At 43.3% G+C, this 22,865-nt stretch overlaps 2 protein-coding genes across 3 annotated transcripts in view; one reads left to right on the top strand and one right to left on the bottom strand.

Moving 5' to 3' along the window:
- LOC308097452 (metabotropic glutamate receptor 7-like) overlaps nt 1–22,865 on the bottom strand; it is a gene marked incomplete at both ends in the record, with an annotated part of 249,239 nt that overhangs the window by 183,860 nt on the left and 42,514 nt on the right. The window lies entirely within an intron of this gene.
- Nucleotides 7,837–15,575, top strand: LOC308097027 (uncharacterized protein). 2 transcript variants are annotated; one of them, XM_080444588.1, is made up of 7 exons: nt 7,837–7,979; nt 8,521–8,568; nt 8,714–8,810; nt 8,941–9,069; nt 9,374–9,469; nt 9,675–9,871; nt 14,820–15,575. In XM_080444588.1, exons 3-7 carry the CDS (start codon nt 8,732–8,734, stop codon nt 14,847–14,849), a joined length of 531 nt encoding a protein of 176 aa, XP_080300714.1. In that variant the 5' UTR covers nt 7,837–7,979; nt 8,521–8,568; nt 8,714–8,731; the 3' UTR covers nt 14,850–15,575. The 2 variants fall into 2 exon arrangements, with proteins under 2 accessions (XP_080300714.1, XP_080300713.1); XM_080444587.1 differs by lacking the exon at nt 14,820–15,575 and having other exon boundaries at nt 9,675–10,002.

The raw sequence follows: 22,865 nt of genomic DNA, 5'->3' as shown, positions 1-22,865 counted from the left end.
ACTGCCAGCCAGAGAAAGTTGTACTTTGTCCAAGCCCAGCCACGGTTTCCATTAATCTTAACCCACTAAGACCGGGCGGGAACGCATCTGTGTCATTTTAGATTTATTCGGCTATTCAAAAAATAGCAGATCTACATGCTCAGCTATGAGCTTGTAGATCTGCAAAAAAATTATAATCGTGAAAATGTGTGCACATCTTTGAATATATATATATTTTAAAGCGAACATTTTTTACTCAATTCTTTGCATCTGGGGATTCTACAAACGTCTTCTAAATCCTAACTGTTTTTTTGAAAAAACTTGTGTTGCTATAATATCAGTGGTTCTCAAACCTTTTTCATGTCAAGGACCACCCAAAATGACATATATTTGATTGTGGAGCCGCGGAACCCCATCTCAAAATATATTGTTCCAAGGACCCCCCGGAAGCAAAGATTTGAAAATAATAATATATATATATTCAAAGATTTGCACATATTTTCACAATTTTTCAAAAATAGCAGATCTACAAGCTCACAGCACGGTACTCGGTGCCGCGCTACAAGCTTGTAGATCTGCTATGTTTTGAATAGCCAAAGAAATCTAAAAATTACACAGATTCTTTCCCGGTCTAAATGTGTTAAGAGCAACTCCACCAAAACTTAGTAGCAAACAAACTCTTAACTGTGAGTGGCAGAGACGAAATGCTTTCCTGTGAAAGGATTTAAGCGGAGCGAGGGCAGCCAGACAGCTCGTATTGCAGGGAAACCCTCTCCCTCTATTTGCTGCATGATTAGCTTCTAAGTATATCATGGCATCGGCCCGCTCCACTAGGCTGTTTCTGACAATGTCTGCTCCGCGCCGATGGCAGAACTGACAGCGGGGTGCAAACTACAGCCCGATCCATGACAGCTTTTTGGGTCCGATGCCAGTCCTGATTTTCGAGAGTCCTTAGACCACACATTACCAATGTTTTGACCCATAATTTGGTCTAAAAATAAAATGAAAATAAAAACTTTGAACTGATTAAAGTTTCTATTTGAGATAATTTTACTTATAAGTAAATGAGTAGATATTAAATAGCCTACTCATAAAGTCAAGTTTTTTTTCATTCAACCACAAAGCCCTATGTTGAAGATAGATGAAATGGAATGTTTAAGGCAACTTAAGACAATAGAGGCTATGCGCGTGACATCATCGTACCCGGAAGTTATGAAGGAACGCCTAATGAGTGGCCAAAAAAAAATACTTTATGGCCTTGACAGCCCATACATCCAAACAGAAGAGTCCTATCTGATTGTGTTAAACGACGTTAAACTCACCAACATGGCAGCTGTACGGAAAGCTTGAATTATCCTCTTTCTATCTGCAAAGTTTTTGTTCATATAAATGCACCATAGACATGTTATGAGCTACTCTCTGTCAATAAATTCCATGCAGGTGATTATTTTTCTAAGTGTCAGAGTTTGGAAGCGCTCGTTTTGAAAAACGCAACGTCCTGCTGCTGCATTATGTGACATTTAGAAACAGGTGGTACACAGGACCGTTGAGTGATTTACAACGAGCGCTTCCAAACTCCAACGCTCCATGCTGCTCAATGTTTTGCCACTCAGTCTAGATGAGGGGAGCATGTCCCGGTGGACAGGTGACGCATGTGCATACTCTCTATAGGACAGTGACCATTGTCATCCATAGTGTCATCCCTAATTAGTGGGATTGAGCCCTTCTGTGCTTATTAGGCAGACAGAGACACCTGCATTCAGATCTGCTTTGAATTGTTTGGACAAATGACATGCCAACATATTGTTCCACCTCCATTTTCCCCTATTTTTAGTACGCGTATAGGCAATAAATGACTTTTAAGTGCAAAGACTCGATGATATTCACACTGCAACACCCCATTAAAAAATCTAAAATGTTCAAAAATGGCCCATCTACAAGGTCACAACGCACTGTGTTCTGAGCTTCTAGATTGGTTATTTTTAGATTATTTTGGGAAAACTTCTTAAAATGTTCATCTCACCTACAATGACATTCCCAAATAGCGACATCAGGTTGACAGTGGTTAAAAGTGGGGAAACATCGGATGCATCCAGCATCAAGTCAAATAATGACCGCTATTTTGGTAACTCTGGTTACAACAGACCCAACCCCAACCCCCACCGCGGTCTGTGGCCAAATGCCAGGGCACGTCTTGTCCACATGACACCATGACGACAACCCACGCACACATACAGATGGTCATTTATGCATGCACGAATGCACGAGCACACACACGCACACGCACACGCACATGCACACACACGCACACGCACACGCATGTACGCACGCGCACACACACACAGGGTCATTTGATCCGGCCGAAATGTCATTTTGGAAGAGCTTTAGTAATCCACTTACACAAACCATAATGGAATAAACATTTGTACATAACATTTCCCCTGCAGGCACAACATTTGTTTGCAGCCCGTGCTGTGTTGGAAGTCTTGTGGAGTCAAAACGGCGTCTATGAAGAAAAATGGCTCTCAAAGTGAGGTCTATGGCATACATGGGCAACTGGCGGCCCAGGGGCCACATGCAGCCCCCACGTTCACTTAATGCGGCCCGCAGGTTAATATCAGAATACTGATATATTATTGCACAGGTACAGTATTATACGGGGGGGGGGGGGGTCCCTGGAAAAACATTGTTTTTTTTAGATGGGGGTCCGTGGCCAAATACATATTAATTTGGGGGTCCTTGACATGGAAAAAGTGTGAGAAGACACTGAACACTGAACAGCTGACCTGTGGAACAGCAGAAAAACACTGATCAAAGTTCTCCTCCTGGATAAATCTAAGCTGTGAGGCAGTCAGGACAACGGTGAGCAGGCGGGGGGTACAGCATTCATATGACAGAGCCATTTGTCAAGAGGGCAAAGGTACTGTAATAACTCACAACGCGTCGCAATGCGACGTGTTGTGAGCTATTTTCATATAGCCTATGTATATAATAGGGCTAAAGTGGTTAATGTATGTTTTATAATGTAATAATCTGCAAAGTAACTATACCCAGATAGCAAAATATGGTTATTCAACGTTGAATTATAGTCGTTAGGGTTGATTTTTGGTTACGATTGAAGACTGATGGTTTTTCAACATTGAATCACTGTTGTATTGCAGTGCAAAATTCAATGATTGAAATGCCAACATTGAATCAGCGTTGAATCTATGGTGCAAATTCAATGATTGAAATGCCAACATTGAATCAGCATTGAATCTATGCTGTTTGCCTTTTTCTTTTCTTTTTTCTTGATGGGGGGAGGGGGGGAGCCTCCCCTCCCCTCCTCCCCCTACCTTCGCTAACCCTAACCTTAGCTGCCCTTGGGTTAGGGTTAGCCTTCTGGAGCCCATGGAGTGAATCCGAAATCAGATTCTCGATCAGTGCGTGTCCGATTCGCCCAATATAAGTTTCCTTCCACACAGACCTACGGTTTACAACCTAGGCTCTTAATTGCCTAGTGCAGCGATTCTCAAACTATGGGTCGCAACCCAAAGTGGAAGGAAAAAAAGACGATGTCCTTCACTCGGATTTTACACCAGGCAGTCGTTTGTGTATTTGTCCTGTCTCGCGCATCAACTGATGCCGATAGGCTGTGCTTCAATACACATCATGCATGTATAATTTGGGGGGGCTGCGTCCACGACCAACGTGAAACCTCTCTCTCTCTCTCTCTCTCACACACCCCGACACCACACACACACACCCCGACACGACACTGACACTGCACACAATGCACACAGCGTAGCAACAACACAGGAGGACACAGATGATTTAGCTGAGCTCTTCAAAACGATTTACTTAGTCCGTAAGCGAGAGGGTACAAAATACAAGAACCGCGGATCCATGTGGTTTCATCTGTAGCCCTCGCACGGAGTTTAACTTAGACTGCGTCGTAACGTTACCGTCAGACAACAATTACAGACAACCAGAGACCACCAGTAGCCTACTACCAACAGCTGCACCGCTATGTCGGATAAAGAAATGATGTGGTTCTAGCGAGATATTTTGGGGGCGGTTTGCTGGGGTCGCCAAAAGATTTCCCTTATTATATGGGGTCGTGGTATGAAAAAGTTTGAGAACCCCTGGCCTAGTGTTACCGCTTCACTTCAACGTGCTTTAACTTGATAATGTATTACGGGCCCATCTTTTGATATGTTGTAGAGCTTGTCCATGCGAACACGTGGATATGTGTCTAATTTCTTTGACACTTTTATGGCGAAGATCTCCACTTTCACTATGGCAATGGTCTTAGGGAATCTAAAACCCTAAGACCATTTTGAGTGGTCTTAGGGTTGAATGGTCTTGTAGTGTCTTACATGGACGTGTTTCCCAGAGGAAAGCATAAGAATGCGATTCAACTTCCCTAGGCTCTAGGCCTACTAGGCCTAGGGAACCAGCTTAAAGTTGGGGTGCCTGCGACCTTATACAGGGATTTTAATTCAGACCTCAATAGCTTCGACTACATACCTGGACAAGGAAAGTGGTGCTGTGAGGATATTATTTTTTGATTTTCGAAGCGCCTTTAACACCATACAGCCCCCCCCCCCTCCTTCCCCTTCTGAAAGACAAACTGAACAGCATGCATGTTGTCCCACACCTTGTGTCCTGGATCATGGACTACCTCACTGACAGACCACAATACGTCAGGTTGAGGGACTTTACATCTGACACTGTGACCTGCAGCACAAGAGTCCCCCAGAGGACTGTGCTGGCCTCCCTTCTCTTCACCCTTTACACGGCAGAGCTCAGACACTGCACAGAGATGTGCCACCTGCAGACATTCTCAGTAATGTAAAGTATACATAATAATAGTAATAATAATATTAATAATAATAATAAAAAAATAATAATAATACATTTTATTTATAGCACACTTTACATTTTTGGAAATCAGGTTAAAAAACAACAGGTTAAAAAACAAAAGGCACAAAAATGTTAAATGTTTTTACATGATGTGAACATCATCATTAATATCAGTTATTATTATCATTATTAATTTTATCCTTCAACTTCAGCCGATCTACAAGCTCACAACTTGCAGATCGGCTGTTTGCCTCTTTCTTATATTATTTGAGAATTTGGCCAATGTTTGACAATTTTTTTTTTGTATAGTTTGTTGATTACTCTTGATGCAGCAATGGTCTTTTTATTTGCTATATTTTTACTTTTTCATTTATTAAAAAGGTTACTTAAATTGTCCCTTCACTGTCATCTGGGGACCCCCCCCCCCCCCCAGAAAAAAAAATCATGTGGGGACCCCTGGCTGGTCCCGATCCACAGGTTGAGAACCACTGACCCAGACCCAACATTGCGTCAACATTACAAAGGGGTTAGGCGGAGGCGGAGCTTATCCGTTTTGAACACACACTCAGACGGACCGGGGAGCTGCAGGAAGTCGAACTAACGGCTCAGGAGGAGCGAACCTTACAGACATGGATGTTTCCATGCTTCTAATCTACTATAACAGGTAAATTGAATTAGTTTATGGAATTAAAATGTTGTCCAACTTGTTAGTTCATGACCGTGGCGTGTATTTGCCCGAGTATAGCCCTGAAACATGACTGTCATATATGATATGATAGTCATGACGAAACTTCAACCTGGTGTTTGCACTTTCAACTTTACGGTCCTTACATCTAAATAAACGTTCAGATTTCAAATATAAAGTGCTTAACCCATGGCCACGGATGTTACAATTATATATGGTATCTCAGAAGTACCCGTATTTTCCGTATTGTTTAATAAAAAGCATTTTCATCCGATCGATGGCCATTTCCTCATAGAGTTATAACGTATGTAGAGTGCAATACACTTCCCAACCGATAGGGTCACAGTTAGCATATGGCGAAAAACCTAAGAAAATGGCCACCGATCGGATTAAAATGCTTTTTATTGAACAATACGGAAGATACGTGTACATCTGAGGGTCCGTACATACTTGTAACATTCGTGGCCATGAGGTCAGCACTTTATATTTGGAATCTGAACGTTTATGTGGATGTACGGGCTATAAATGGAGAAAGTGCAAACACTAGTTTGCAGTTTATCCATGACGCTCGTGATCCATGGCTATAAGGCAGGCCTGACTCGCAAATTTTCGTTGGTAGAAACATATTTACACACGATTAAAATATAATTGTATCCAAGTGATGTTTATAATTAGTAAATCAATAAGTCTGATTAAGTACTTTAGCCCTATTTTATACTTTTGTCGTACAACAGCGTTGCTTAAAAAAATCGCCAATCTACAAGCTCACAACCTGTTGATTTTACTATTTTTATTAAGAAGAAAACCCCGACTGGATCTGTGGATCCGGATCTTCAAATAGTAAAATCAGCAGGAAGTTGACATTTTTATTCAAAAAATAAACAGTACTGGGTTTGGTGATGCTCTATATTGTCTGAATTAGCTTTGATTGTGTTTGTTTATGTGCTAAAATAGTGACTTTGAGAGCTGTTTCAGCGTACAATGTAAGTCAATGAGGAGCATATTTTGAATGATCAATTTCTAATCAATGGAGCAATTATTTTTGATTTCTTGTCCTCCTTTGGAGTTACATCATGGCAAGGTAAATACACAACACAAACCTCTACCAAAGTGGTCTTGCCCTTTTAAGCACTATCGCTTTAAACATGGAAGCCATGCCAGAACCACGCAATTTAAAAAACATAATTTACCATTATAAATCCTAACCAAACAGTAAAGAAATACCACATCACACTGGGCAGAAAAAAGTGTTAAACTGGCATTCACCTCATTAGAGCTATTTGGATGCAGTAACCTATGTTAAATCTGGAGGCCATTGCAACAATATTTTTCGAACCAGTCTGAACTAGTGTTTTGCTATTCTTCAATGTATCTCTAAAACGACTATTTTGAATCTTAATTTGTCCTTCCTGTCTTTTAGATTGTGGCAGTGTTCTGTCGCTCAAAAGCAAAGATTTCCAAGAACTTGACAAACACACTCTTGGGTTCTTGGAGATTTTCAAGTCCAAGGGAGGACGTTGTGCTCCACAACTCAAGGAGTATCTGCGGCAGGTATCACCAGAGGTAAAGGCTATTGATGGATCGCTTACACCCTCATCTGTCTTGGGCCATCCTCTCCAGCTGTTCCCTATTTCTTTACTTCTTGCTCTGTGCTCCTTCTCCAGGTGTTTTTGGGTCTTCCTCTGCTCCGTTTGCCTGGTGCGTTCCATGTTAATGTTTAATTATTGCTGTTTTGTTTCTCCTGAATGTGTGACTAATCCTGCTCCACTTTCTCCTTATCAGCTGTACCTCCACTGTTAAGTTTCTAAGATACAAAGTCATCCCTCCATAGACTGCCCTATTCATGATAATTAAAACTTGTATCTGATTGCATTTAATGGCATTCTCCCACGGTTAAGTTTCTAAGATACAAAGTCATTAAGTCACAATTCCCTCCATAGACTGCCCTATTCATGATAATTAAAACTTGTATCTGATTGCATTTAATGGCATTCTCTTTTGTATCTGACAAAAATTTACCAAAAAAAAAAACTTTTCTCATGAGCAACTTTTTCTCAATAAACAATGGATTGATTGATGATTGTAGAGGTGCAATATTGGTGAGTTTATTGCCATGAAATGCAATCAAGTTTTATTTCTCATGAAGAGGGCTGTGTATGATGGAAATTGCGACTTAGAGGTTGCAGTATACAATGTAAACATTGTCTTACGTCACTTCTGTCTAGTCCTTGACCACTTAGCAGTCTTGTGTGTTTATTTTACTTCCCCTTAGTGGGTGTGTATTGTGTTTTCTACCATATAAAAAGGCGACATTTGACATGTAATTGTGGTTGTGGTTGTTAGGACACCGATGACCTTCCAGACATGTCCCACCTCTCCATTGGGATCCTGACCGTGGTTCCTGAAGACAGCCCGGCTTCTCCTCACTCACTGCACTTGGACTCTTCACTATCATGCATCGTCTTGGAAGGTACAACAGTGATGACCTTCAAAGTCTCCCACATGCCATCTGCCTACTGTTTGGACTGATTTACGCACTGAATTTGGAGTACCCCAAATCAATGAAGAACACCTTTGATTTTATTCAAAGAGTTCTTCTCTCACTTGGACATAAATCCCTAAAACCCAAAATACAATCTCTCAAAAACTGATGGAGTTAGTGATTGTTAAGATTAGAATAACCACTGGATTAATGCAGGCACTTTGATTGTTTAGCTTTGAATAACCATCAATTTAATGCAGACACTTTAATTTTGATTGTTACGGTTATAATAACCATTGATTTATTGCACTCATTTTGATTTTTGTATTGCTAAGGTTATAATTGAATATAAATTGAATTTATTTGTGACTTGTATTACATTCCACATTACTTTTGATTGGTCTATCTAAAATCCACAATGCATTGCATAAAGGCATAGCTATTTTTTAAAGATCTTTGACAGACTACAAACTAAGGTTACTTTTCTATGTCTCTGCAACCTTGCGATACCTTCTACCCCGATTTACAGCCATACCCTCCAGCCTCTTCTACACAGGCCTGCCGACCTGTTGATGAGGTATGTTTTCTTTCGATTTAACCCATGTAGACCTACAAGCTCTTAGCACAGCACTCGGTGCTGCGCTATGAGCTTGTATAGTAGCCTATAGTTTTGATGATTTTTGACCAAGTACAATTAAGGGCCTTTTGTCTTTTCTGCACAGCCGTATGCAGCTACATATATGGACTTGGATCAGTGGAACCAAGAAACACCCAGTGTACTGCAACCTCCATCTCCGTCCAGTGATGCTCCAGTAGAAGGTGTGGTTCCTCAGCTAAGTGTCAGCAGACTTGGCACTGTTGTCCTTCAAATTCAGGATTCATAGATGAGTTTTGCTTTTTTTTAAAAAACTTTTCTTTACAGTTTTTGACGTGCTTTCAATCTTTCTAGGTCAACCAAATCCATCTGACCAGAGCATACCAGAGGGTCAAGGGTGGCAGCCTTGCGACTCTTGTCGGTCTGAGGTGGAGAAGCTCCAGCTCCAGTTGAGGAGGATAACCACTGTGCTCTCCAGTATCAGTAAGTTTTATTGCCTGTAATGTTGCAGTTTTCAGTTGTCTGCTAATTTCTTTGTCTCACTTGAAACTTTACTTTATCCTGTACCTCTTTTGTGAGTTCTCTGACATGACTGGAAAACATTGGTATCCCAAAATAAAACTGTTTTCTGTTTACTGAAGAGCTGGGGAGATCGACCCCTGCTACTGAACAAATACTCATCAATGACTGCTATCAGAATATACTGTAGAGCTTTGTAGAACAGTACTCAATCTTATTGTTTTACAAATACACTCAGTAGACTCAGATTTTTTTGTCTTTGTTCTAGGCTCTGAGAAACTAGACGCACTGAAGGGCTTTATCACCCTGGTCGGTGACCTAGAGTCTGGAGTGTCCAGTCTCGGGCAGCAGGAGCTATATCCAGGTATGGATGTATACGTTTGCCATACATTTCACACTGAACCTGACGTTCTTGGTAGCGAGTGATCCGTGTTGTGAGCTGCAACTAGATAGTGAAGTTTTCAGAAGGTCACAGTTGTCTGTTTTCATGGTGCACTGAGCGCAGAAAGGGGTCAATGTAGCTGATGTCTTAAAATGCAGTTTGTTAATTGCTCGCTCTCTATTCACAGGCTGTGGACAGATGATTTCATCTGTGCAGCTGGCAGCCATACACCAGCGTGCCAGGAAGGACTGCAAGAGGCTATTCCACGCCTTGTTCGAGGTGTTCTTCACCCATGAGGAGTGCCGCAATGCCGTCGTATACGGAAAGCATGGTGTCATCCCAGAGGGGAAGAACAAACTGGATGAGGCGAAGAGGCACTGTTCAGTAAGTATTTGTCACACCACTAGTTCCTCAGAGTAGTGTTATAGATGGCCAGTCAGTGGAGTTGGTAACCACTTATAGACAGACATGCAAAAGTGTCACTTTTCAGCTACAGTCACCTTTTTGAACTCAAATAGGGCAATTGTGTGACACCTGACCCGAAAGAAAACAACATGTTGTCACCTTTTTCACCTCGGGCTGTTTGCATGCCTGTGTATACCACCTGTATACCACCCGTATACCACCCATAGACCACCTATAGACCACCTGTATACCACCTGTATACCACCTATAGTCCACCTGTATACCACCTATAGACCACCCGTATACCACCCATAGACCACCTAGAGACCACCTATAGTCCACCCGTATACCACCTAGAGACCACCTAGAGACCACCTGTATACCACCCGTATACCACCTGTATACCACCTATAGACCACCCGTATACCACCTAGAGACCACCTATAGTCCACCCGTATACCACCTAGAGACCACCTAGAGACCACCTGTATACCACCCGTATACCACCTGTATACCACCCATAGACTCACCTCTTCAGACTCCACCTCAGCCCGTAGCACTTGCCCTCCTAGCCTTGATGACCTTGCAGGATTATGCAAAGGACAGATACCAGGTCATTGTTGACCTGGCATCCTATAAATGCCGAGTCCACCTAGAGTCCACCTCTAGACCACCTGTATACCACCCGTATACCACCTGTATACCACCTAGAGACCACCCATAGACCACCTAGAGACCACCTGTATACCACCCATAGACCACCCGTATACCACCTAGAGACCACCTAGAGACCACCTAGAGACCACCTGTATACCACCTGTATACCACCTGTAGACCACCTGTATACCACCCATAGACCACCTGTATACCACCCGTATACCACCCGTAGACCACCTGTATACCACCCATAGACCACCCATAGACCACCTATAGTCCACCTGTATACCACCTCTAGACCACCTGTATACCACCACCTGTATACCACCCGTATACCACCTGTATACCACCTATAGACCACCCGTATACCACCTAGAGACCACCTAGAGACCACCTGTAGACCACCTGTATACCACCTGTATACCACCTAGAGACCACCTATAGTCCACCTGTATACCACCTGTATACCACCTATAGACCACCTGTATACCACCCATAGACCACCTATAGACCACCTGTATACCACCTAGAGACCACCTATAGTCCACCTGTATACCACCCGTATACCACCCATAGACCACCTATAGTCCACCTGTATACCACCTGTATACCACCTGTATACCACCTATAGACCACCTGTATACCACCCATAGACCACCTATAGACCACCTGTATACCACCTGTATACCACCTATAGACCACCCGTATACCACCTATAGTCCACCTGTATACCACCTATAGACCACCTGTATACCACCCGTATACCACCCATAGACCACCTAGAGACCACCTATAGTCCACCCGTATACCACCTAGAGACCACCTATAGTCCACCCGTATACCACCTAGAGACCACCTGTATACCACCTAGAGACCACCTATAGTCCACCTGTATACCACCTGTATACCACCCATAGACCACCTATAGACCACCTGTATACCACCTGTAGACCACCTATAGACCACCTGTATACCACCCAGAGACCACCCAGAGACCACCTAGAGACCACCTAGAGACCACCTAGAGACCACCTATAGACCACCTGTATACCACCCGTATACCACCCGTATACCACCCGTATACCACCTGTAGACCACCTAGAGACCACCTAGAGTCCACCTAGAGACCACCTAGAGTCCACCTATAGACCACCTGTAGACCACCCGTATACCACCTGTATACCACCTAGAGACCACCCATAGACCACCTAGAGACCACCTGTATACCACCCATAGACCACCCGTATACCACCCATAGACCACCTAGAGACCACCTGTATACCACCTATAGACCACCTGTATACCACCTATAGACCACCTGTATACCACCTATAGACCACCTGTATACCACCTAGAGACCACCTATAGACCACCTGTAGACCACCTAGAGACCACCTAGAGTCCACCTAGAGACCACCTAGAGTCCACCTATAGACCACCTGTATACCACCCGTATACCACCTGTATACCACCTAGAGACCACCCATAGACCACCTAGAGACCACCTGTATACCACCCATAGACCACCCGTATACCACCCATAGACCACCTAGAGACCACCTAGAGACCACCTGTATACCACCTGTATACCACCTATAGACCACCTGTATACCACCTATAGACCACCTGTATACCACCTATAGACCACCTGTATACCACCTATAGACCACCTGTATACCACCTATATACCACCTGTATACCACCTATAGACCACCTAGAGACCACCTGTATACCACCTAGAGACCACCTGTATAACACCTATAGACCACCTGTATACCACCTAGAGACCACCTGTATACCACCTATAGACCACCTGTATACCACCTAGAGACCACCTGTATACCACCTATAGACCACCTGTATACCACCTAGAGACCACCTGTATACCACCTGTAGACCACCTGTAGACCACCTGTATACCACCTGTATACCACCTATAGACCACCTGTATACCACCTAGAGACCACCTATAGTCCACCCGTATACCACCTAGAGACCACCTATAGTCCACCCGTATACCACCTAGAGACCACCTATAGTCCACCCGTATACCACCTAGAGACCACCTGTATACCACCTAGAGACCACCTATAGTCCACCTGTATACCACCTGTATACCACCCATAGACCACCTATAGACCACCTGTATACCACCTATAGACCACCTGTATACCACCCATAGACCACCTAGAGACCACCTAGAGACCACCTAGAGACCACCTAGAGACCACCTAGAGACCACCTAGAGACCACCTATAGTCCACCTATAGACCACCTGTATACCACCCGTATACCACCCGTAGACCACCTAGAGACCACCTAGAGTCCACCTAGAGTCCACCTAGAGACCACCTGTATACCACCCGTATACCACCTGTATACCACCCATAGACCACCTAGAGACCACCTGTATACCACCCATAGACCACCCGTATACCACCCATAGACCACCTATAGACCACCTGTATACCACCTAGAGACCACCTGTATACCACCTGTATACCACCTATAGACCACCTATAGACCACCTGTATACCACCTATAGACCACCTGTATACCACCTACAGACCACCTGTATACCACCTGTATACCACCTAGAGACCACCTGTATACCACCTGTATACCACCTGTATACCACCTGTATACCACCTAGAGACCACCCATAGACCACCTAGAGACCACCTGTATACCACCCATAGACCACCCGTATACCACCCATAGACCACCTATAGACCACCTGTATACCACCTGTATACCACCTGTATACCACCTAGAGACCACCTGTATACTACCTATAGTCCACCCGTATACCACCTAGAGACCACCTATAGTCCACCCGTATACCACCTAGAGACCACCTGTATACCACCTAGAGTCCACCTAGATACCACCTAGAGTCCACCTGTATACCACCTGTATACCACCCAGAGACCACCCATAGACCACCCATAGACCACCCATAGACCACCCGTAGACCACCCGTATACCACCCATAGACCACCCATAGACCACCCATAGACCACCTAGAGACCACCCATATACCACCTAGAGACCACCCATAGACCACCCGTATACCACCCATAGACCACCCAGAGACCACCTAGAGACCACCTAGAGACCACCTAGAGACCACCTGTATACCACCTGTATACCACCCATAGACCACCTATAGACCACCTATAGTCCACCTGTATACCACCTGTAGACCACCTGTATACCACCTGTATACCACCTATAGACCACCCGTATACCACCTAGAGACCACCTAGAGACCACCTAGAGACCACCTGTAGACCACCTATAGACCACCTGTATACCACCTAGAGACCACCTAGAGACCACCTATAGTCCACCCGTATACCACCCGTATACCACCTGTATGCCACCCGTATACCACCCATAGACCACCTATAGACCACCTGTATACCACCTAGAGACCACCTGTATACCACCCATAGACCACCTATAGACCACCTAGAGACCACCTAGAGACCACCTATAGTCCACCTGTATACAGACATGCAAAAGTGTCACTTTTCAGCTACAGTCACCTTTTTGAACTCAAATAGGGCAATTGTGTGACACCTGACCCGAAAGAAAACAACATGTTGTCACCTTTTTCACCTCGGGCTGTTTGCATGCCTGTATAGATATATATCTTGGGGTATCTTGTGACAATGTATACACATGTCTGTCTTACTGTGTTGTGTTTTTAGGGCTTTTATTTCGGGGGACGGGCGTGCTATAACAATTAAACTTAAAAATATGATACATTCGGAATAAATAGCCTCCAAGTAAAATTTGCAGAGAGCAAGGAGGCTGCCAAGGGCCCCTCCCCTCCCCTCATAACCAGTTGATCAGCTGTAAACTCTGTCTACACAGACTGTGGCAGGCACAGGGCTCGAGAGTGCGACCTGCCTATTGTGCTGTATGTGCGAGTTAAATCTGATTTCGAACCACCTCTGGAGGTGGTTTCAAATCAGATTTCAACTCAGATTTCAACTCGGATGTGTGCATTTAGACAGATTTAACCAGAATCTCCTGTTGACTAGTTGAGCACAATTTCCTAAATTAATATTTAAAAAAAGTTTAGGTTGGAGTCAGGTGCTGGTGAAAGTGTATGCAATGCTTTAGATGCTCATTTCAAATTCCAGTCCAGTCTTTTAGCCAACCCGCACTGGCTGCTGCAGATTAAGTGTCTTTGTGTTTTATATGTATACAAAATTGAGTGTTTAAATCCCATGTGCTTTCTTGTTATCTTATCTTTCAGCTGCTGCTCAACGATCGGACCGAAAATTAACCCAGTTGAACTATGAAAAGACGGTCAAGTCTTGGCTGCAGTTTGCGCCTGGCCGTCAGGGAGGCATCCCGAGGAATGCTCTGGAGCAGCAGGGACCGGATCTGGATGCAGGTGGCACCTCTGCAGGTTCCCTCCCTCCCTGAAGGGATTAACCCATTACAACCGGGACAGCGTTTTGCGTTTGAACTTCAACCATTTTTTCTTTTCTTTAACCCATCTAGACCGGGACAGCGTTTTGCGTTTGAACTTGGACCTTTTTTTCTTTTCTTTTTATAAAAAACAACCCAAAAAAAATCGTGAAAATGAATATTTTGTCCCCGATTCTGTCTTCTAAATACTTCTTCCAAATCTGTGGTTCTCAAATTTTTCCATGTCAAGGACCCCCAAAATCACATGTATTTGGACGCAGACCCCCACCTAGAAAAATATCTTTCCAGGGACCCCCAGAAACAGATTTCAGTTACAAAAGTTTCCTTTGAAAAATATATATTCAAAGATTTGAACAAATGTTTACGATTTTTCAAAAATAGCAGATCTATCATTTAGAAGACATTCACAGAATCGGGTCAAAATATCCAAATGCTTGCAGACATTTTCACGATTTCTTTCATAAATAGCAGATCTACAATCTTGTATATGTTCTATATTTCATCTGTTAAAGCATAAAAACAATGGTTAAAGCAGTTCAACGCAGGTCTAAATGCCTTGGTTCAATAAATGTGAAGATTCAAATCATATTGTCTGTCTTTATTTTTATATTTTCACATTTTGGGAAATGTAAGGTAATTTTGAACAAGATGTAGCCTTACAGTATATCAGCATACATAATTTAAAATGTACATGCAGATTACCATTAGGTTGTTGGATGATCAGGATCAATATTGATTCCTAATATGATTCAGTATAATCCAATTAATAAATTAAATCAGTGTTCGATTCCTGATGTTGATTCAACATAAAATCAACTAAAATGTGCATGCAGATTACCATTTAGATGATGGTTGAATCAATGTTGATTCCTAATGTTGATTCAACATTAAATCAACTAAAATGTGCATGCAGATTACCATTTAGATGATGGTTGAATCAATATTGAGTCATAACGTTGATTCAACATAAAATCAACTAAAATCAGCATGCAGAATACCATTTAGATGATGGTTGAATCAACGTTGATATAGTGTTAGTTAGTGGTTGAAACCCAACGTTGAATCAAATAATAATGGCGTTGTGATTTCAGTACAGTTTCAACGTTGAGATTGAACGTTGAGTCAACCGTTATGGCCGACTATTTTTCAACGTTGATTCACCCATATTTTGCTATCTGGGTAGTAACTAAAGTTTTCAAATAATTATAGTGGAGTAAAAGTGCAATATTTGCCTCTGAGATGTAGTGGAGTAGAAGCAAAAGTATAGACAATTGGAAATACTCTGACAAAGTAAAAGTACCTCCAAATTGTACTTAAGTACAGTACTTGAGTAAATGTACTTAGTTACTTTAGACCACTGCCTACAAGAGAGACCCTAGCTACCCCTGCCTACGCGTTTGTGTGGCTTCATCAGCTAGTTTCTTTCCCAAGTTGCAACGTCGTTACAGTACGTGACATAACTCTGTTTGCACATTCATGATGTGTAAATCGTGCATAGATTTCCTGGTTGTTTGATAGTTTTTTACGTGACACTTGCTTTGGCAATGTAAAATGGACTTTTCCCCATGCCAATAAAGATCCTTTGAAATGGAATTGAAATGAATTGAGAGAGGAACGCTGGCAGAGAGAGAGAGAGAGGGAGAGAGAGAGAGAGGGGGGGGGGTGAAGGCTGGTGGAGAGAGTGTGAGGGGGAGAGGCAGACAGATAGAGGGAGGGAGAGAGAGAGAGAGAAATGGAGAGGGAAAGTTGGAGAGAGAAGACAGATTGTGTGCACCCCACTGTGCTCAAAATGAGGTGGGAAACCGAGCTTCACTTTTTAACTACCTGCCAACCGTAGCAAGACATCAGAGTCACATACTTCCCACAGATTAGAAACGCCCAAAAGGGCTTTTTGAAAACATGACTAATAACAATGAGCTATCTCCCCCATCTCTACCGTAGTACAGTGAAGTGTACAGCAATGTGCAAACACAGCAGCCACAGATCTGTGAGCTGTTGTGACAGCGAGAGGACGTCCAACGGAATACAAGCGCCACAAAAAGACTGTCAATCTGCCTGTGTTTATTCCTACAACGTCTGCACCGTGCACACAGACACACTGTACTGTACGTACAAACAGAATAAACTTGGAATATTTGTCGCTACATGATATATATAAGTAAGTAAGCCTTGCTTAGGGCAGGAGCCTATCTCCTGTTTCCTTAGAGTGAGGCAGCATGATGTACAAGTACTGGACATGATGCTATGTCACAGGGACTTACCCCCCAATCCAACCCTTGATGCTGAGTGCTAAGCAGGGAGGCACGTTATTAGAGTCTTTGGTATGACCTGGCCGGGGATCGAACCGCGACCTCCCAGTCACAGGGCGGACACTCTAACCAAACAGCTTTCTGAAGAACACATATGTTGCTACATCGGTGGTGCTCAGACTATTTCATGTTAAGGACCCCCAAAATTATATGTATTTGGCCGCCGACACCCATCTCAAAATATTTTGTAATAGGGAACCCCCCCAGAAGCAAAGATGTCTCTATTTTGTTCAACTCTATCTTTCCCTTTCTCCACAGGTACAATTATAACCAGAACTTGATAATCAAATGTCACAGGTAGAGGTAAGTAACAGTATCAAAAATCAATCAAATGAACATGATTCCTTAAATCACAACATGGAATGTCATTTAAACAAAATAAAACAAAATGTCATACTTCAAGTGTATCTCTGACTCCCCTTGTCAGTTCAGTTGAGTCTAAATAAATAAAAAACGTTGTGGCACTTGAATACTGTCTATTATCAATTCAAGTCGTACCTTAATTAGTTTAGTCCAAAAATAAAAATAATCAAACCAAAGTGGACCCTTGCACTGGCATGTAGATGTTCCTTGTCATCATAACAGTGTTTGTGGGCCTCCTAGCAAGTACACACATTTAGTGCAGTGATCATGATCAATGCATTTGTTTTCAACTCACCAAAACACTGGTCTGTGCAAACACAAGCACAAACCAGGCAGTTGCTGCTCCTAAGTCTGACCAAACACTTCACAAAGGTGTTAAGACACTCTTTAAGTTTGTATCGAACGTTTTTATCACAGTTTTTTCTTTCTGAAATCAATTGAAGTCACTTTCTGACGTTCTGTGTCTGCTTCTCTCTCCTTCCACTCTCTCAGTGTGTCCTTAAAGGGGAAGTAACATCATTGACTGCCTTAAAGGGATGTGTTCTTTTTTTGTACAGGTACAGTTTAACTGTTTACTCCAAACATTAACAAACCATTTTCAATTCAACCCTTGTTTATCAATTTTGCATTTATGAATTTACTTGTGTATTTTAATTACTTATTTATGCAGTTTAAATGAACTGCTCATATTTATTTATTTTATGTTATATTTTGTACACCCTCATTTTAAATAAGGGGTTACACGTTCCCGGTTTTAATGGGTTCAGAGCAAAAGCACAACGTTTCTGTTTGTATTCTTAAAGATAATGTGACCTATGTTACAATGTTTCAATGCGGTACACAGCTTTGTTTACACATCATGTCTTTACCCTTGTAGGCCTACATCTTTATAGCTGTACATTTTAGTTTTTGCTTTCATTTTTCACACTCGCCTTGGCAACGTGCAAGTATCCTCCCCGTGCCAATAAAGCCTCCATTGAATTCAATTTAATTGAATTGAGAGATAGGGAGGAGAATCGACAGCTTTCCCTCCCTCCCTCCCTCATCCCCTCCCTCCCTCCCCGTGTCTTTCTTTCCTTCCTTCCTTCCTTCCTTCCTTCCTTCCTTCCTTCCTTCCTTCCTTCCTTCCTTCCTTCCTTCCTTCCTTCCTTCCCTCCTTCCCTCCTTCCCTCCTTCCTTCCCCTCTCCCTCCCTCCCTCGGTCCGTCCCTTCCTTCCTTCCTTCCTTCCGTCCCTTCCTTCCTTCCTTCCTTCCTTCCTTCCTTCCTTCCTTCCTTCCTTCCTTCCTTCCTTCCTTCCTTCCTTCCTTCCTTCCTTCCTTCCCTCCCTTCCTCCCTTCCTTCCCTCGCTCCCTCCCTCCCCTCCTAGATCTATATCTGGCACACTGTCACTCAAGATGCCTTTCTTTCACCAGGTCGCTGCTCCATCGCCCCTCTGTCTCTCCCTCTTTCTCTCCCTTCTCTCTCTCTCTCTCTCTCTCTCTCTCTCTCTCTCTCTCTCTCTCTCTCTCTCTCTCTCTCTCTGTCTCTCTCACACACACACACAAACACATGCAGCCTGTCTGACTATCAGTTTACCGTCCCCCACCCCCGCGTCTCTCTCTCTCTGTCCCTTTCGTAGAGACAGAGAGAGAGAGAGACAGACAGGGGGTAAAGAGTTGCGTCAGCAGCACCAGCAGCACAGCCCCGGCGTCTCTCTCTCTCTCTGTCATCTGTCTGCAGAACGCAGACACTCCCACACAGATGATCAGGAGACACATCCTGCCCCCGAGAAGAGCTTCAATCAGGGCTGCCAGTTCTCCCTTCAGACGCCGAGCCAATCTGCCCCTCGGTCTCGTTTCAAACACGCCGTGATGCCAGCCAAACCCCTTCTTCCTGTCCTCTCTCTCCCTCTTCTTCTTCAGCCCTCTCTCTGCGTGTCTCTCTCTCTCTCTCTCTCTCTCCCTTCTGGCTAATCCTCTCTTCCTTTTGTCATTCTCCTCTCTTTCGCTCACTCTTTTTCAAGCCTGTCCGTGCTCTGCCTCTCTCGCTGTCTCTCCGTCCACGTCCAGTAACTAAGCACATTTACTCAAATACTGTACTTAAGTAAAGATTTGAGGTACTTTTACTTTACTGGAGTATTTCCATTTATCTATACTTTTACTTCTACTCCACTACATCTCAGAGGCAAATATTGTACCGTTACTCCACTACCATTATTTGAAAACTTTAGTTACTAGTTACTTTGCAAATATAAAGGATTACATTATAAAACATACATTAACCACTTTAGCCTTATTTTATAACTAGGCTATTTGAAAATAGCCGATGGAGGGGAAGGGAACTGGTTGGAATAACGTGTTCCTTCCACACGTTACGTCCAATCGGGGAATCTCCCCCCTGTCAGGTGAAAAGAAGGTCAGTTGGCTCTCATGCATTGAAGGAGGCATGAGGTCGGCCCTGGGCTCCCTAGGCTGGTGAGGGGAGTGTAGCTCCCAGGATCACTTTTGGCACCGGGTGAAAAATAAGGGTTACAAAATCGCGGGATAAAAAAGAAATGTATAAAGAAACTAGCCGATCTACAAGCTCACAACGCATCGCATCGCGACGCGTTGTGAGCTTGTAGATCTGCTATTTTCAAACATTTTAGTACTTTTACTTTTGGTACTTTAAGTACATTTTGATACCAATACTTTTGTACATTTACTCAAGAACATTTTTAATTCCGGACTTTTACTTGTAACAGAGTAGGCCTACATTGCAGTATTGATACCACTGGGTCCACCCATCTATTCTCCTTCCTCCGAGTCCCGCAAATATTCACCCCCGGCCCCCATGTTTTCTTCCAGCTACTGTATGGTGATTGCAAAACGATTCAGCCTGCCCCCTGGCAACCCCCTGATAGGATTCAACCAGCTCTCTACTCCACTATGCTCCACAACGTCTCTCCCAGTGAATGGCACTCAAACACTCAAGTCGCCTAAACTGCAGTTTTTATCCAGTTTTGTAGCTCGTTTCTTTTTCTTTTTTACTACCATAACAACGCTGTCCCCAATGACCACCGTTTTCAGTATCGCCTACACCACCCGCCGAGCTGTATGGCTTTGGTGTTTTGCGCGTTTCGGAAAAAGTAAAGCTTTTATAAAACCTTTATCTGGTTCGACCTCCCAACCCACCCGCCCACGCCCACTCCCCTTCTCTTATCTCTCTCTCTCTCTCCCTCCACAGTGGAATCCATCGCTCGCCCTCTGTCTCTGGCCCTTCTCTGTTTGCCAGTCCCCTGGGCAGCTCCAGGCTCTGTGTGCTAGGGCCTGGGCTCTTGCATGGCTGCCCAGTTAAAGAGTGTATTTTAAGACACCCAGCGTGTTCCTCCACGGGGAGGAGAGAGGGCCAGGGATGACTCACGAATCCGATATTTGACCAGGAGAGAGGAGCACCAAAGTGGAGTAGAGGCCGAGGCGCGTGGGCGTGGGCGGCCACAGCTCACGAAAGGAAACCTGACCGACCCGCCATCTCTCCATCTGCCGAGCAGACTGCACTATTCCGACCATAATACACCACCATATGCACAGAGGACACGGGCCAATCAGGTACTGTGTAGCACTTCCTACAGTATGGAGTCTGTGTCTATAATTGCATTAGAGACATACTTACCATGGGGCTGCAAATATGGATTATCTCTTAGCGATTGATTGCTTTACTATTTATTTGTTATCATGTCTTTGTTCGATCCCAGTCACCGTAAACTCAGCGTATGAGTAGCACGACTTGGGTAAGTAAGTTGTGCGGTAAGTACTGATGTTGTGATGTGAAGTCAGATGTTATGATTCGTTTTTTCCACTGTACTGCATTGTGTAGCTGTGGCTTCAAAACATATTCCAAATTTGTACAAAATACATTGAAAAAATCTGATCTACAAGCTCACAACGCGTCGTTATGAGCTTGTAGATTGGATATTTTTAAATAACCGATGTATATTCACAAGTTTCCTAGTGAAGTACGGGAATCACTTCCTGTCATCAGTCATTAAATGTCATTCAACAGGAAGTGATGCCCATAATTCCCTCAATGCATCACTTCCTGTTGAATGAAATTGAATGACTGACGACAGGAAGTGATTCCCATAATTCACTAGGAAACTTGTGGACAGGGTTAAAGTGGTTAAACTGATGTTGATGCTACATTACATTTTGCTGGGGACCCCTTAGGAATCCCCTCAAGGACCCCTGGGGGTCCCCGGACCCCACTTTGAGCACCCAATGACGACTTACGGTATAGTGATTGATAATCACACTATAATGCATTCACATCAACACCGTACACGGGTGCCATAGGACGGTGGTTCTCAGGGGTCCTTGGAGGGGTTCCTGGCTGTTGGTTTAAAAAGAAATATCGAAAATGTTTGGAAGATTTAGAATGGTTTTGAATTATTTTAACATACATCTTCTCTTGTCCCTGGCACAACACATTTTCAGATGGGGGTGTCAATTTGTGGGTCTTTTACACAAAAAAGTTTGAGAAAAAACTGCCATATATAGGAAGCACACAAAGTCAATCACGATGCTGTGCAGGGACGCAGCCGCCATATCACAGGCACACACGAGTCAAGCCTATTGACTTAAGGATCCTTGATGTTCAGATTGTCATGACAGCCTTGCCTTTTATACTGCCACTCAGGACTATCATTATCTCTCTCCCTTCAAGTCAGTCTGCAAAGATGCTTCTGCCCACATACAGTATTGTAGCAAAGAACAATGCACTTCAAAAGAGCAGTAGTCTGCAACTATCAGTGGTGGAAAAAGTACTCAAATGTTTTACTTATATACTGCAATTTAGAAGTACTCTGTTACAAGTAAAAGTCCGGAATTAAAAATGTACTTAAAAGTACAAAAGTATTGGTATCAAAATGTACTTAAAGTACCAAAAGTAAAAGTACTAAAATGATTGAAAATAGCTTATGTATAAAATAGGGCTAAAGTGGTTAATGTATGTTTTATAATATAATAATGTATATCTGCAAAGTAACTAGTAAAGTTTTCAAATAATTGTAGTGGAGTAAAAGTACAATATTTGCCTCTGAGATGTAAAAGTAGAAGAAGTAAAAGCACTGAAAATCGGAAATACCCCAGTAAAGTAAAACTACCCCAAAATTGTACTTAAGTACAGTACTTGAGTAAACGTACTTAGTTACTTCATCTAGGGGTGTGCCGATATATCG

Source organism: Gymnoscopelus braueri (assembly GCF_963280865.1).
Source record: "Gymnoscopelus braueri genome assembly, chromosome: 12".
Classification (NCBI taxonomy): Eukaryota; Metazoa; Chordata; class Actinopteri; order Myctophiformes; family Myctophidae; genus Gymnoscopelus; species Gymnoscopelus braueri.
Note: the sequence above shows the minus strand (reverse complement) of the source record. Positions and strands in the feature narration are given on the sequence as shown.

What these genes read in the sequence shown, in the direction of transcription:
- LOC308097027 (XM_080444587.1), top strand. Translation starts at nt 8,732, where the DNA reads ATGGACTTGGATCAGTGGAACCAAGAAACACCCAGTGTACTGCAACCT. An exon ending in CAGTGATGCTCCAGTAGAAG is followed by an intron (nt 8,811 to 8,940) that starts GTGTGGTTCCTC and finishes CAATCTTTCTAG; the next exon opens with GTCAACCAAATCCATCTGAC. An exon ending in CACTGTGCTCTCCAGTATCA is followed by an intron (nt 9,070 to 9,373) that starts GTAAGTTTTATT and finishes TCTTTGTTCTAG; the next exon opens with GCTCTGAGAAACTAGACGCA.